General features: G+C 49.2%; 1 protein-coding gene across 1 annotated transcript in view; it reads left to right on the forward strand.

Moving 5' to 3' along the window:
• The window catches only part of UNC5C (unc-5 netrin receptor C), a 383,793-nt gene extending 376,749 nt beyond the window's left edge, over positions 1-7,044 (forward strand). The window contains exons 16-17 of the mRNA XM_047797984.1: positions 3,599-3,777; positions 4,522-7,044. Coding sequence (XP_047653940.1) covers positions 3,599-3,777; positions 4,522-4,687 — 345 coding nt within the window. The 3' untranslated portion in view covers positions 4,688-7,044. The remainder of the gene's footprint in view (positions 1-3,598; positions 3,778-4,521) is intronic.
• The last annotated feature ends 5,430 nt before the right edge of the window (positions 7,045-12,474 follow it).

Raw genomic sequence — 12,474 nt, forward strand, 5'->3', positions numbered from 1 at the left:
GAGTCCTGGGTCTGCATCAAAAGCTCGAGAAGGGGTCCCCTGTGACTGACAGGCCATAAGCTACCAGAGAAAAGGCTCCATGGGTGGTGTCTGTCTTTTGGACAAGTCCCCTCCCCAGGGTCACATGGCAAGCTGGCAGGTGGGCTGGCGTTGCTGCAGTGTCCCGTCTCCCAGAGAGGCGCTGCCTTTCCAGGAGTGTGCTGCTCCCCCTCCCCTAGCCACCCACCACTCAAGGCTCTCGGCCCCTCGGAGGCCTCTCAGTCCTTGGCCTCTCCCGACAGGCAGAGGCCCGGCTGGGCCTGACAGAGACCACGGGGACGTCAAGAGCTGGGTACCTGTTCCTCTCCGGGTGCCTTGGCCCGAGAGTCCGCCACTGGAGATGAAGCCTTTAGCCCCACAGAGATGAAGTTTAAGTGTGGAGATGAAGGAATGTCAGGATGTAAATGACGATAAATGGTTGTTTTCCTAGAGGGCTAGGGACACTGATGAGAGAAGCGGGGAAAATTGCCGTCTTTGGGGGACTTTAAACTATAGACAAAGACGTCACTCCCTGGCTGACTCTTGACACTTGGAGCTTCTGTGTGCAAAGAACAGCATTAAAAACGGGCGGAGCCTCACTCGGCTGGAGCCAGCTTCATACTTACCTCCGCTGTTTCCCAAAAGCACCCTTGGGAAAATCTGGTTTTTCTAAGGGACTCCAGGAAGAGTCAGAATCCAGGCACGGAAAGTTCCTTCTCCTGTGGAGTGGTAAACACGTATGCCAGAGCAGCTGTGTGGCTAATGGTGAAAAATCATATGTGTAACGAAGGGAATCATAGCATCAAAGACAGATGGTACCAATATCATAAACAATTACTGTAATAAGCATTCCGCGGGGGCAAACTCTTTTACCTGGAAGTAGAGGAAGAACTCCAAGCAACTGAAATTATTAGATGAAATGTACATGGATCTAGATATCCTTCTTTTTACCTTTACCTTCAAGGCTGTGGTCGTCTTAAGAGAGAGACAAGAAATCATGCCCTGTTGGCCTTGTTTCAGATAGAAACTGGCACAGTAGCTAAGGCTGGGGCCTCAGGGTTGGAAGGCCCGTGTCAAAGGAAAGGGGGGGGGGGGTCACGTGGATGTGTGAGCTGACCTTCCTGAAAGCCACGCCTGCTTTACCTTCAGTACTGGACGGTGAGAAGCATAGGCTCGGCCCTCTGTAGCTGGAAGGAAGCTCAGCACTACGCTACGGGCTGGGCGTCCTCTGTCTCTACTAAAAAACATATTTCTCTCACTTCAACAAATAGGTCCGGAGTGGCTTCCATGGGCAGGGTACTCCCCTGAGGATTACAGGTGTTCTGAAGATGACAGAAATACTCTTATCTGCAAGAAATTTGGGGTATCAAAGAAGGCACCTGTACACAGGGCAGACTGTGAGGATGACAGGAGAGCCCAGGGAGGCACCATCAGACGGCTCCAGGGGGATGGCTTTGGGGATCTTGGATCAGGGAAGGTGCTGGACGGTCCCAGCTTTGAGGGCTTTGCCTGGAAAAGATGAAGGGAAAGGGCAGCAGAACTAGCAGAGGTACCTCCTTGAGAAGGGCGCTAGGAACAGGGAAGGTGCAGCCTGAGGGGAGTGAGACAGGCCCAGGGGGGCAGGGGGCAGGGTGTCCGTGCTGGGAGCCCACGGCCTCGTGCACGCAGGGCCAGCTCTGAAGGTTGCTGGCCTCTCTGGGGCTGCTGGCCAGCCAGCCAGGCAGGCCGCGCCAATCTCCATCCCTTCCCTGTCTGATCACGTGGTAGGCATTCTGGTTAGTGCAGCTGATTGAAAGCAGGAGAAACGCCAGCCCCGGGCTTAGGAAAAGGAGTCTGGCTCGAGGGACTGATCACAGGTATGCAGGAGAGTTGGGGTGGCCAACAGCATGAACGTCGGGGGCCGCAAGTCACCGCTACCCAGACAGCCCCTTCCTGGTGCGGACTCAGCCTCCCCTGCCAGCCAGGGAGGGGCAGGCGGGGCTTCTTTCTAGGCCGTGTTCTTTGGTCCAGACAAGAAGCCAGCAGGACCTCAAAGTGAGCCGTGGCACTAAGCTGTGGGATAAGGTGTGCCCCCCTCACCCCGCCCCTCATTTTACACCTGAAATCAGTGTAGGGCACCGGGGCTCGGACATCAGCATAAATCCATGGAAAACCAGCAACACGGGCTTTCAGGTTACTCTCCTGGTCGCCTTTGGTCACACCTTCGGTCCTGATGGGGTCCCTTGGAAGGAGCACCATGTCCCACGGGGAAAGGTCTTGGGGCTTGAGGGACTCTAGCTCCCATTGGTTGCGCCTGTGTTTCCTACCGGGTCTTTCGCATCCTGGCCTGTGGTGGGGTTAACAGAAACGAACCCTTGAAGACTCAGGTTGCCAAGCCTTGGGTTTCGAGGCCAAATACTATGATCACAGGCGATAGCGCTGTAGGGGCTAGGGCACAAGGTTCATTTTGCTCTAACCTGCCCCCCACAGCCTGGGATGGACTCTGTGCAGTGCAGTTGTACAGGCTTCGCAGTGAGCCTTGGCTGCTGATCCCGGGACACTGGGACACAGCGGCCCCCATGGTGCAGGCTGGCAGGCTTGGGAGGCTCTGGGCGACCAGGACTGACCTGAGCTGAGCCCTGGAAGGGCCGAGACTTCCTGAGGGCGGGACCTGTGTGCGGCTGCTTTATCCTCCAGCAACTAATTATGTTCACGAAGGAGTTACCTGCACTGAAAAAAAAAAAAAAAAAAAAAAAAGATGACATTTAAAGTAGATTAAGTGGATTTTCTTTTATTGCTTTAATCGTTTCCAGGCAACATTTGCTTTTGCAACCAGCAGAAGTGATCAGAAACTGATTAGAGTTTCTCTTGCAGATGAATTTCAGATTTTTGCATTTGTGCTGTTTTATGGGCTGAAACTATCTTAAGATCATTTCATGGTTTTTCTCTACTAAAATTAGATTTGCAAAAATAAGGGTGTACAGCAATTTGAAGATTCTGATAGCAGCCTGCCCCAGGGCAATGCACTCTGCTCACCATTTTCTTTTAAGAAATTAGTCTTAATTTGATATCATTTAGAAGAGAGCTGTGTTCCATTTCATTCAACCAAATTAGAAGTGAGCCATCTTCAGCAGGGGTTAGAGGGAGAATTTAGTGGAGCATTTGCCCAGGGCATTCCCTTCAGGGTCAGACAGTCTCTCGAATCTCACATCTGTTCGTTCTCAAAGAACTGCCTTTTGAAACGTTTCTCCTCTCCTGAAATCTAAACCTTTAGGAGTATTGATATTCTCCCTCTCATCCTGGAAGATCCCATTAGAAGAGCTGCTATTGACTTACACCTGAGCCTCCCACCTAGCCCAGTGCTTACGGAAAACCCATAAATCCAAGGCTATGCAAAGTCAGCTCAAGATGTACCTCTTCCTCTCAGCCAGGTTACAGAGAATTATAACTTTCAGCCAGGAAGAAGCCATTCTCACGAAGGGGAATAATAGCACTCCTTCTCTTCTTAGCGCTCAAAGCAAACCTTGATGTTGATTGATTCCATAAGCACTGCTTTTGTCTTCAGAAATAATGCTGTGTCGTTTCTGTGCCCGAACTACAGGAACCTACCGGCATTGATTTGCCTCTGCTGGATCCAGCAAGCACCATCACCACCATGACAGGGCCCAGCGCTTTCAGCATCCCTCCCCCAATCCGGCAGAAGCTCTGTAGCAGCCTGGATGCCCCACAGACGAGGGGTCATGACTGGAGGATGCTGGCCCATAAGCTAAACTTGGACAGGTGGGTGACGTCAGGCTCCAAGACTAGTTCCTGTTAGAGGCAGGGCTCCAGCACGGATAACTGCTAGACTTAGGGCAACATTCGTTTTTCTCCATCTGTAGGTTTACTTACTTTGCATTCTCCCAACATGGATTAAGCTCTCCTGCCTTGCATCTCGCACCGTCGTCTTACAAACACAATGGCGAGAGAAATCCTGGGCTTATCTGACATTTATATGTATCACGCTTTGTAATCCACTTTGCGAAGCTGATAGGCTAACGCCCCCTAAATTATGTATCCATTCATTAATTATTGTTCCTAATGCTGGATGAGTAATTAACATGCTGAACACAGCACTGCTATTAAGTTATGAAGAAATCTCAGGAGCCTCTTCTCTGTAGGACGTTGCCATCACTACCAAGCAAAGGGCATGGCATGACCTGTCAAAGATGATCAGAGCCTGGGCTGGAAAGAAAACATAAGTCTCTTGACTTCCTGTTTAGGATATGACCCATACACATCTTGTCTCTTAAATTATCTTACTCAGAGTTGAGGTTAACAAAGTTAAACATCACGTCTCCTGTCTGGGCCTGATCTAATTAAGTGTGGGCTAGTTATTTAGGACGGCTCACCATGAGCTACAGTTTCTCAAATGGGGCTCGGATCGTTACAGAAATGCGGAGACCAGAAGCTTGAGTAAAACCTGCAAGGAAAATAGATGCGTAAATCACAGCATTCAGCACATTTTTCCCTCCCCAATTACAGGTACTTGAATTACTTTGCCACCAAATCCAGCCCCACTGGCGTCATCCTGGATCTTTGGGAAGCACAGAACTTCCCAGATGGAAACCTGAGCGTGCTGGCAGCTGTCTTGGAGGAAATGGGAAGACATGAGACAGTGGTGTCGTTAGCGACAGAAGGGCAGTATTGACCCGGGCTGGGGCTGGGAATGAAGCACCAGACTCGCAGGGGGTCCGTGGCCCTCCAGGGGCTCAGAGCGGAGGAGGAAACCCAGTCTAGACCGATGCTCCACAGGCAAGACTGCAGCGGGGGAGGGAGGGAGGACAGACCCAACTGCCCTGTATGTGCCCACTCCCACTCGGCCGTGGTCACAGGAGTTAAGAACAATTGTACAAATGTGTATCTTGAATTTAGCAATCAACCTAATTTTCCTCTTAGTTGGGCTGTATGCTGTGTGGTACAGGATCTTACAGTTTCCTAGGAAACGCTTTTTATTGCTATCCAGATCTATGGATAAACTTTCTTAACAAACCCAATTTCTACAAACGTTGTTTACATCAAATTGGACAGGGATGCAGACGCTGTCCATGGCTCGTTCTATTTTTGTTTAAATCATTTGAAGTCGAAGCTGTGGACGGTTTGCTGTGTCTCTTTCAGATTAGTCATTTACAGAGAAATCACAGACTTTTCCTACCACTCGTGTGTCCGATAAGCCTCCCATCGGTGTCCTGTTTCTAGAACTTGTAGAACCAGTCGTGTTCCTGTTTGTATCAGGGAAGCGGAGACTCTTAAGTGTAACGGAGAAATAGCTCAGCCTCCTTCTTCCCGAGGGCTCTCCTCTCATGTCCTCTGGGAGTGAAGCTATAGCATCGCAGGGAAGACCACGATTCACGTTCAGCCACAAACAAGCATTTCTTCGCAACATGTGTGTTTGTAATATGCAATCGCAAGTGTTTTTTTTTTTTTTTTAAAGGTATTATCATTATTATTATTATTGATGAGTATTTACAGGTATTCTAGTAAAAGGATATTCTTTTAACTTGTTTTTGTTAGCAATACTGTTAGTCGTTAGGGATGGACCTGACCTGCGCACCATCTCACAGAGCAGGGCGGGCATGGTCTGCAATTTGATTAAACAAGCATTGCTTCTTTGACCTTTTATCTTTCTTCCATCATTCTGCCCTGGAAAGGTGGTCAGGGCTCACTGACGTTGTCAGTCTGTTCTCTCTCGGGCAGGGCCTTTGTCCTCTGGGTCTTGGCCTGAGACACGTTCTCCATCGAAGCTCACGCAGCCTCGGTGTGACGCAGCCCCACCAGCTGCCCGTGGGTCCCCTGTCCGTCTCAGAGACGGTGCGGTTGGAGGAACGGCCTCGGAACTGGGGAATCGGGAGGCCAGCTCTCATGCTGGGTTTGCCATCGTCTAGCTCTGTCACTCATCCTCACTGGATCTCCGTTCCCTCACCTGCACACTGAAGGGGTTGGGTTCGATCTGCTGAAAGTTCTAAAATGCTCGACTTCCACGGTGATGCCGCCCGTCCCTTCCATCAGTCCGAAGACCACAGTGGACACTGACCTGGACCCTTCGGAGATGCAACTAATCGTTTGCCCTGGCTGCATTATGCATTTCGGAGCATTCCGACTTGGACGATAATTATTCTAACTTGTCACATACCTGTCATGCTTCCCAGTCTCGTTTTTGTGTCCCCGCATCACACGGTTCCCTGAGAGATGGCATCCCTTTATCACCACCTTCTTTTTCTCTTGGGACCACATGCCTTCCTGACTAGTTGCAAATTATGTTCTAGTATTGTCTTGGTCAAAAAATTTTTTAATTAAAAAAATGTTTAACTGAAACATAGTTATCCAACAGACGACTTTGTGCAAACTATGATATCCCCTTAGGACCATCACAGGCTGTTGCTTTTAATGCAGGGATTCAGTTCATTCAGCAGGTGGGGAATAAAGAGTCAACAGCCCAGCAGCCAAAACCAAGATTGAACAACAAGCACCCATGTGTGTGAATCAGAACTTGCAAAGCAGGGCTGTGGTTTACTTTTCAGTGGGATGTATCCAGGTTACTGACTGGATGTGACTTTAAAATAATTTTATATATTCTCCCCTTCTTTCCCCATGGTGTTCCTTACCTGGCTATTTTGGTAACTTTTGCATAGTCCCAGGTTCCTCTATTGAAACCTTGGTAAGGAGCCGTTTCTTTCATGCCTCTTACTTTGTATCTTCAGTTTTGGCTGCCTGCGTCATAATCTCTCTGTACCATATATAAAGACATCTCACACTTACTGTGAAAGCAAAAGATTGCACTAGAAAGCAAGTTCAGTGGATAAAGTTTACACCAATGCATATTTGACCAAAAGATAGTAAAAGCGTATTCTACATTAAAAATGTAAATATTTTTTAAAAGGAAAGAGAGCTGTCACCCATTGCTGCATCTTGAAATCACACTCTTCAAGATTGCTCACTATTACTGGTTTGGGGGACTGTCATCTATGGAAATCAAGAATTAGAAAAAAAAAAAAAAAGGAGCAAACATAGTTTACAAATTAATTCCAAAACTGACTAAAAGCAAGTCAAGTCATCAAAAAGCCGTCAACACAGAACTCTAGAGCATAGCCAAACTATTTGTGAAGCCATTGCGGGGTTGACTTCAGGGGCTCTGTGTTTTTCGTTCTGTGTCTCGGCACCAGAAAAGGGAACTGCAGTTGATTCCCTACACTGGAGGGACCCAGCAGTCACAGAACCCTCCCGTGCCCTATCTGGCGAATGGCAGCTTCCTTATGTACAGCCCACCAGAGACATCAAATAATTTACACTGCAAAGTCTGATTTCCTTCTTGGCGGATGCAGTAAGAGCTGTTAGATTGCACGCAACTCAGCAGGTCGGGACTCACCAGCTCAGTAAGTAGCTAGGGAGCCACTTCATCAGCCATCCCCAGACGGGAACTCCACCTTGGGTTTCCCTGTAGCTTGTGAGGAAAGACTGGCTGGCTTCATCTGGAAGGAAAAAAAAAACCCAATCTCTCACTTGTGCATGATGCCATCTAGTGGTGGACAACACCGTCAACCCCGAGTTTAATAGAGGAACTCAGGAAACGTTGCTGGACAAAGGGAAGGAGTCCCTGTACAGTCGACAGGACCTTTACAACAAACAGTGTTGGGGAAATTTTCGCTTCAGATATAGTTTCCTTAGTCTCCCTTTCTTCTCTTACCCCTATCAAAAATTATGAGCCTAGTCGATTATGCATTCATACATGTCTCAAGTTGGGTTTTGGTTATATAGAAATAATAAAAATACAAACTTTTACAAAACAGTCTTTGACGTGTCATTTTAACATATGTGAAATGGGCTTTAGAGCTTTTTAAATCTTTTAGTTCGCTGATATTTATTATCGAAGGGGTAAAACATCCATTTACAAGTACATTTCATGTCTGCAAATGAAAATACTACGTCCAGTGAAGTGAAAATTCTGGTCATTAAGGAGAACACAATTAGCTTCCTTTCTTCTGAACTGGCAGACCTCAAGGCAGACGTCTCATCCTGTTTTATTTTCCTCTCACCAAGCTTGTTCGGATTTTCTTGGGATGGGGAAGGAATAGAAGTGAGATTCAGAATGGGTACCAGGCATAAGGTGTCCCCAGACACGTTACACCAAGGCGCTCACGGCCGATGGCCTTTCCCCAAACAGCATGAACACCAACCTGCACCTCAGTCCCCCGGGGAACGCCCGTCCTCACCGGAGCAAGGTGAAGCTTTTCTAAGGCAGGCCCGAATTTGCAGTGAGAGGCCTGTTGCTAAACTGCAAGACCATTAGCCATTTTTATGTAAACGATCACTTTGTAGATTGAAACAGTAGAACCAGCCTTTAGGATGACGTCCTGGAGAGTGAGTTCGGGACCCTGTGGAAACTACATGGTCCGTCCTAATTTTTAGGGGCCCCTCTCCTATAAGAAATCTTAAACATTCCAATGGTAAAATCGAGATTTTTTCTTTTTTTTTTTTTGCTTCTCTGGAGAGGAACAGAGAAGCTAATGTATCCTGTGTGTAACCGTCGGGGACACAGCAGCTGTGCTCCTGGTCCACTTACTTTCCTGTCACTCATGTTTGAGGAAGGGATGGCACTGTCTCCTCAGAATTCACAAGCCTTCACCACGACACGCGCTGCCCCGGTGGGTCAAATACAGATACCTGCAAGCGTATCAGGTATGTAGAAAGAGTTTACCCGTCCAGTCTTCAGGTTGCATGGGAGCTTTGGCTTTTTCCGAGTAGTCGGCCTTGACAAGTCTTTAGTTTGTCATAAAGATCGCAGGACAAGTCCAAGGCTGCTGAGAGAAAGGAGGAGCCAGGAGACAGCCAAAATGAAATTGGATTTTATCCATCTTCGTCAAGAGCGGAAGAGCGTTTGACGCTGAATGCCGAGGCTCAAAGTCAGTCATTTGTAAATACGATGGTCAGTGAGCATTAAGTGTTATGGATCCAATAGGAAATAGTATCTCAAGGTAAAAACGCATGGTTTCACCTTTGGAGTGCCTCATAGGACCAACTATTACACTGGGGTTGGTTGGTTTTTCATATTTTTTAAAACCTTCCTGAGCGAGTGGTAACTGAATTCCTTGGAACTTTGCCTCCCTGCAATGAAGTGCTGTTTCTTTAAGAAGTCTATGTAATCTCTGGCTGTGCTGCTCCCGCTGAAATAGTTCCCTGGCCTCGTCAATGATTTTTTTTTTTAAGGAAATAAGGCATAAGGGGAAAAAAATACATTGTACCCATTATTAATTCAAGCCTGTGTCCATACAGGTCAAATAAAGCAAGTGGAGTCCTAAGTGTTTCCAGAATGCATGTCTAAAACTTGCTATTTATGAAAAGTAGGGAGAGGGCCTTGTATGTCACTAGGTAGGTTTTCTCTACAAACAACTTCCTGATCCTTTAGTCTTAGCAGCATTTTGTGCTTGCCCCAATTTTCACAAAACCTATGCTAAAAATCTGTCTTCAGAAGACTTCACTGCTTCCAGGGTTTTCAAAGGGCCTGTCAACGGGCCACTTAATCTTCAGGTGGCTCATGCAGCCAAAGTCCACACCTGGCCCTATTTTAGCCTATGGTCCACGGAGGCCATGAACGCCACAAATGCGCCGGCACAAAATCAGGCAGGAATAAGAGGCTACTTCCCAGCCTGCTGTACACTTTTGTGTATTGCAGTGAGGTAGCCAGGAATCTTCTGGAATCCCAAGTCGGGAATCTCTGCAGAATGCCTCAAGAGTCTTGGCCTACCAGCTGCTGAGTAGGACATGAGGAAGATGCCCACCAGCCCAAGCATTTGCTGCTGAACACCAGCCTTTTCATGTGCCATTTCGCATTCTGCCTCAGCAAACTCCTAGGTTGCTGGAGGCTATAACACTTCAGGGTCTTTTACAAATGATGCTTAAATCCTCTGTGCCAACTTTACATTCCAAAGGTCTGCTGGACTTGGCACTATCAGAGCTGCGGCTGAACCTGATGGCACTGACCCAGGGTGGACTCACGATCGGGACTGGAGCTCAGAATATGAATCATAGGCACATTTTGCTGATATGCAGCCTAAGAATTGATGAGCCCTTGACCTCTGAACGTCAGCCCCGCAGTGATGCAGCCTCCGAGAATCACGACCAGAGCAACGTCCTAGATGCTCAACCTGTTTAGAACAGCATGAAAGAGCAAGCGGTCTGCAGCCAGTGAAAAATGCCTTTGCCCTTTTCTACTGCAAACGTCTCTATGACACCTGTCAATGTGGGGTATAAATTCAAACACAGTCCTCCAGGCCTTGAGACAAGCCGATCGTGTGACTAGCATGCTCCCCTTTGCTCTTTCCCAGGCCTCCCTTTGGTAGTGAGACCGTTGTCACCCTCCATTGCAGGGAGTGGCATCTGTGTGTATGTGTGAGTGTGTGTGTGAGATGTCACAGTATTGTACGTGTTTGTTGAGTTTAATGTTGACCTCTCGTAAGCTCGTGACCTTCCTCTGCTCTTTCTAAAGATGACAACCGGTGTTTGTCAGAGAAAAACTCCCCAGCAGTCCGTGCTCAAGGGCCGTGTCATCCACCCGCCACTCCCTGTGGACGAGTTCAACTGCAGAAATGTCACAATAAGGTTTTGTGCTTTGTGGTTTTTCTTTCTTCTTTTTTCAACACAATGACACAACCTTGGCTCTTCAGAGATGGAACACTTCTTTTGTTGTGGTGGAGTTTCCTTCTGCTGGATCTTCTATGCAATTCCTTTTCTAGAAAATCCCCCGCGGAGGCGTGCTCTCTGCCCTGGAGGCCCAGAGGTGCCAGCTCCAGCTGTGCCTCTTCTCCCTCCCTGGCCGTCTCGCCCCATTTCCCCTGCAGTCCCTTGCTTTGTAAATCTGCCCGCATTTATTCTGTCAGCCACTGTGTACAAAATGTAAGAAAGGATTTTTCAACAGGTAATAAATTATATTTATAAGCAACAGAGAGCGCTGCCTCCCTCGTGTCTTCCTGACAGAGCCCTCCGTGTGAGGAGTCACCCAGTGTTCCTTCAGCCAGGACAGAGAAACTCTTAGATTCTGCACTGATGGTCATTACATTCCCCCCTGGCTCTGGGAGGTTCTAGAAAGATGCTTCTCAAGCTTCTCTGCACACTGGAGCCACCTGAGGAGCTTGAAAAAAGTATGACCGCTTGGATCTCACCCTCAGGGAATCTGAATTCATGGGTCTGGGCAGCTCTGGGGACAGCTGGGCAGAGGCCCTGGGGAACTCGAACCTCAGAAGACCTGGCCTTAAATGACACCTGCAAGCAGCTGCTCTGGGGCTGGAAATGAAGCGGGTGGGAGGGGTGTTGGGGGCAGGAACACGATGCCAGAGCCGTAGCGAGTGCCACTCAGACCTGCTCAGCCTCAGGGGCATGAGCCTGAAAGAGGCTCCCAGGGTGCGGGGACAGCTTTTCCCAGGGAGCCTGGTGGATGGAGAAGCAGCTTCCAGGGGCAGCTCCTGCCTGCCCCTGCCCCTCGGCAGCCAAGGAGCTTGGGAGCAACAGGACCTGCAGGGACGCACTGCCCCCAACTAGACCCACTCGAGGCCCGGGTCACAGAGCACCCGCGGGGCAGGGCTGAGGAGGTGGTGGTGAGGTGTAAGCTGGAAGGGGGGTAAAACAGGAGGGAGAGGTGGGTCCTGTGGTGCAGAATTTAACTATGTGAGTCCATCACCAGAATGGAAACTCCAAGTGCCAAACAGTATTTCATGCAGGAAGCACAGGGCAGCACAGACTGAGCCCAGGACCCGCCACTTCCTCCTGTTTTACCCCCCTTCCAGTTTACACCACTGTCCTGAGTGCTGCTGCGGAGCTTTGGTGGCTGGGATTCCTGTTGGCAAAAACGCACCCGGGAAAGCATGCCCACGTTTTCCAGGTGTAGTTGGCTGGGGGGCTGGCCCAGCTCCCCTCCAGGTTGGGATGCCTGGAAAGTTCTGGGATGTGGCCCCGGCAAAGACCCCTCATCAGCCCCAGAGCTCCCTCCAACCAGGTTAGCATCATAAACTGGGGCAGGAGGACTACTCGGCGGGAACCAAAGTCCTTCTGCGAGCAGGGTCCCCTATACATCACCGCCGTGACCTGGAGGAGCAGGCACGCGGGGAACTTAAGAGACCAGTGCCGAAAGGAGACTCGGTTCTCCTCAGCTGCCAGTTACTACCCTGAGTCCGGGGAAGGCCCCCAGCCTGTGGACGCGGGTGCAGAGAGGGTGGGAGAGGTGTGCCACCTGCTGTGTGTCTGGCGGGGACCCACCACACACCTCACATACTCACCTCCTCTGTTGCTCCTAAAAGCCTCTTGAGATGGGTGTTTTGGTCCCACTTTAGAGGGGGAGACAAATGGGGTTCAGACTACGAAGTTCTACTTGAGAAAGTGAAAACCACACAATAGGAGTTAAACCAATCTCAACCCAATACTGGGATGAATCCCTTTGGCACAAGCGCA

This window comes from Phacochoerus africanus, chromosome 10 (genome assembly GCF_016906955.1).
Source record: "Phacochoerus africanus isolate WHEZ1 chromosome 10, ROS_Pafr_v1, whole genome shotgun sequence".
Taxonomy (NCBI): Eukaryota; Metazoa; Chordata; class Mammalia; order Artiodactyla; family Suidae; genus Phacochoerus; species Phacochoerus africanus.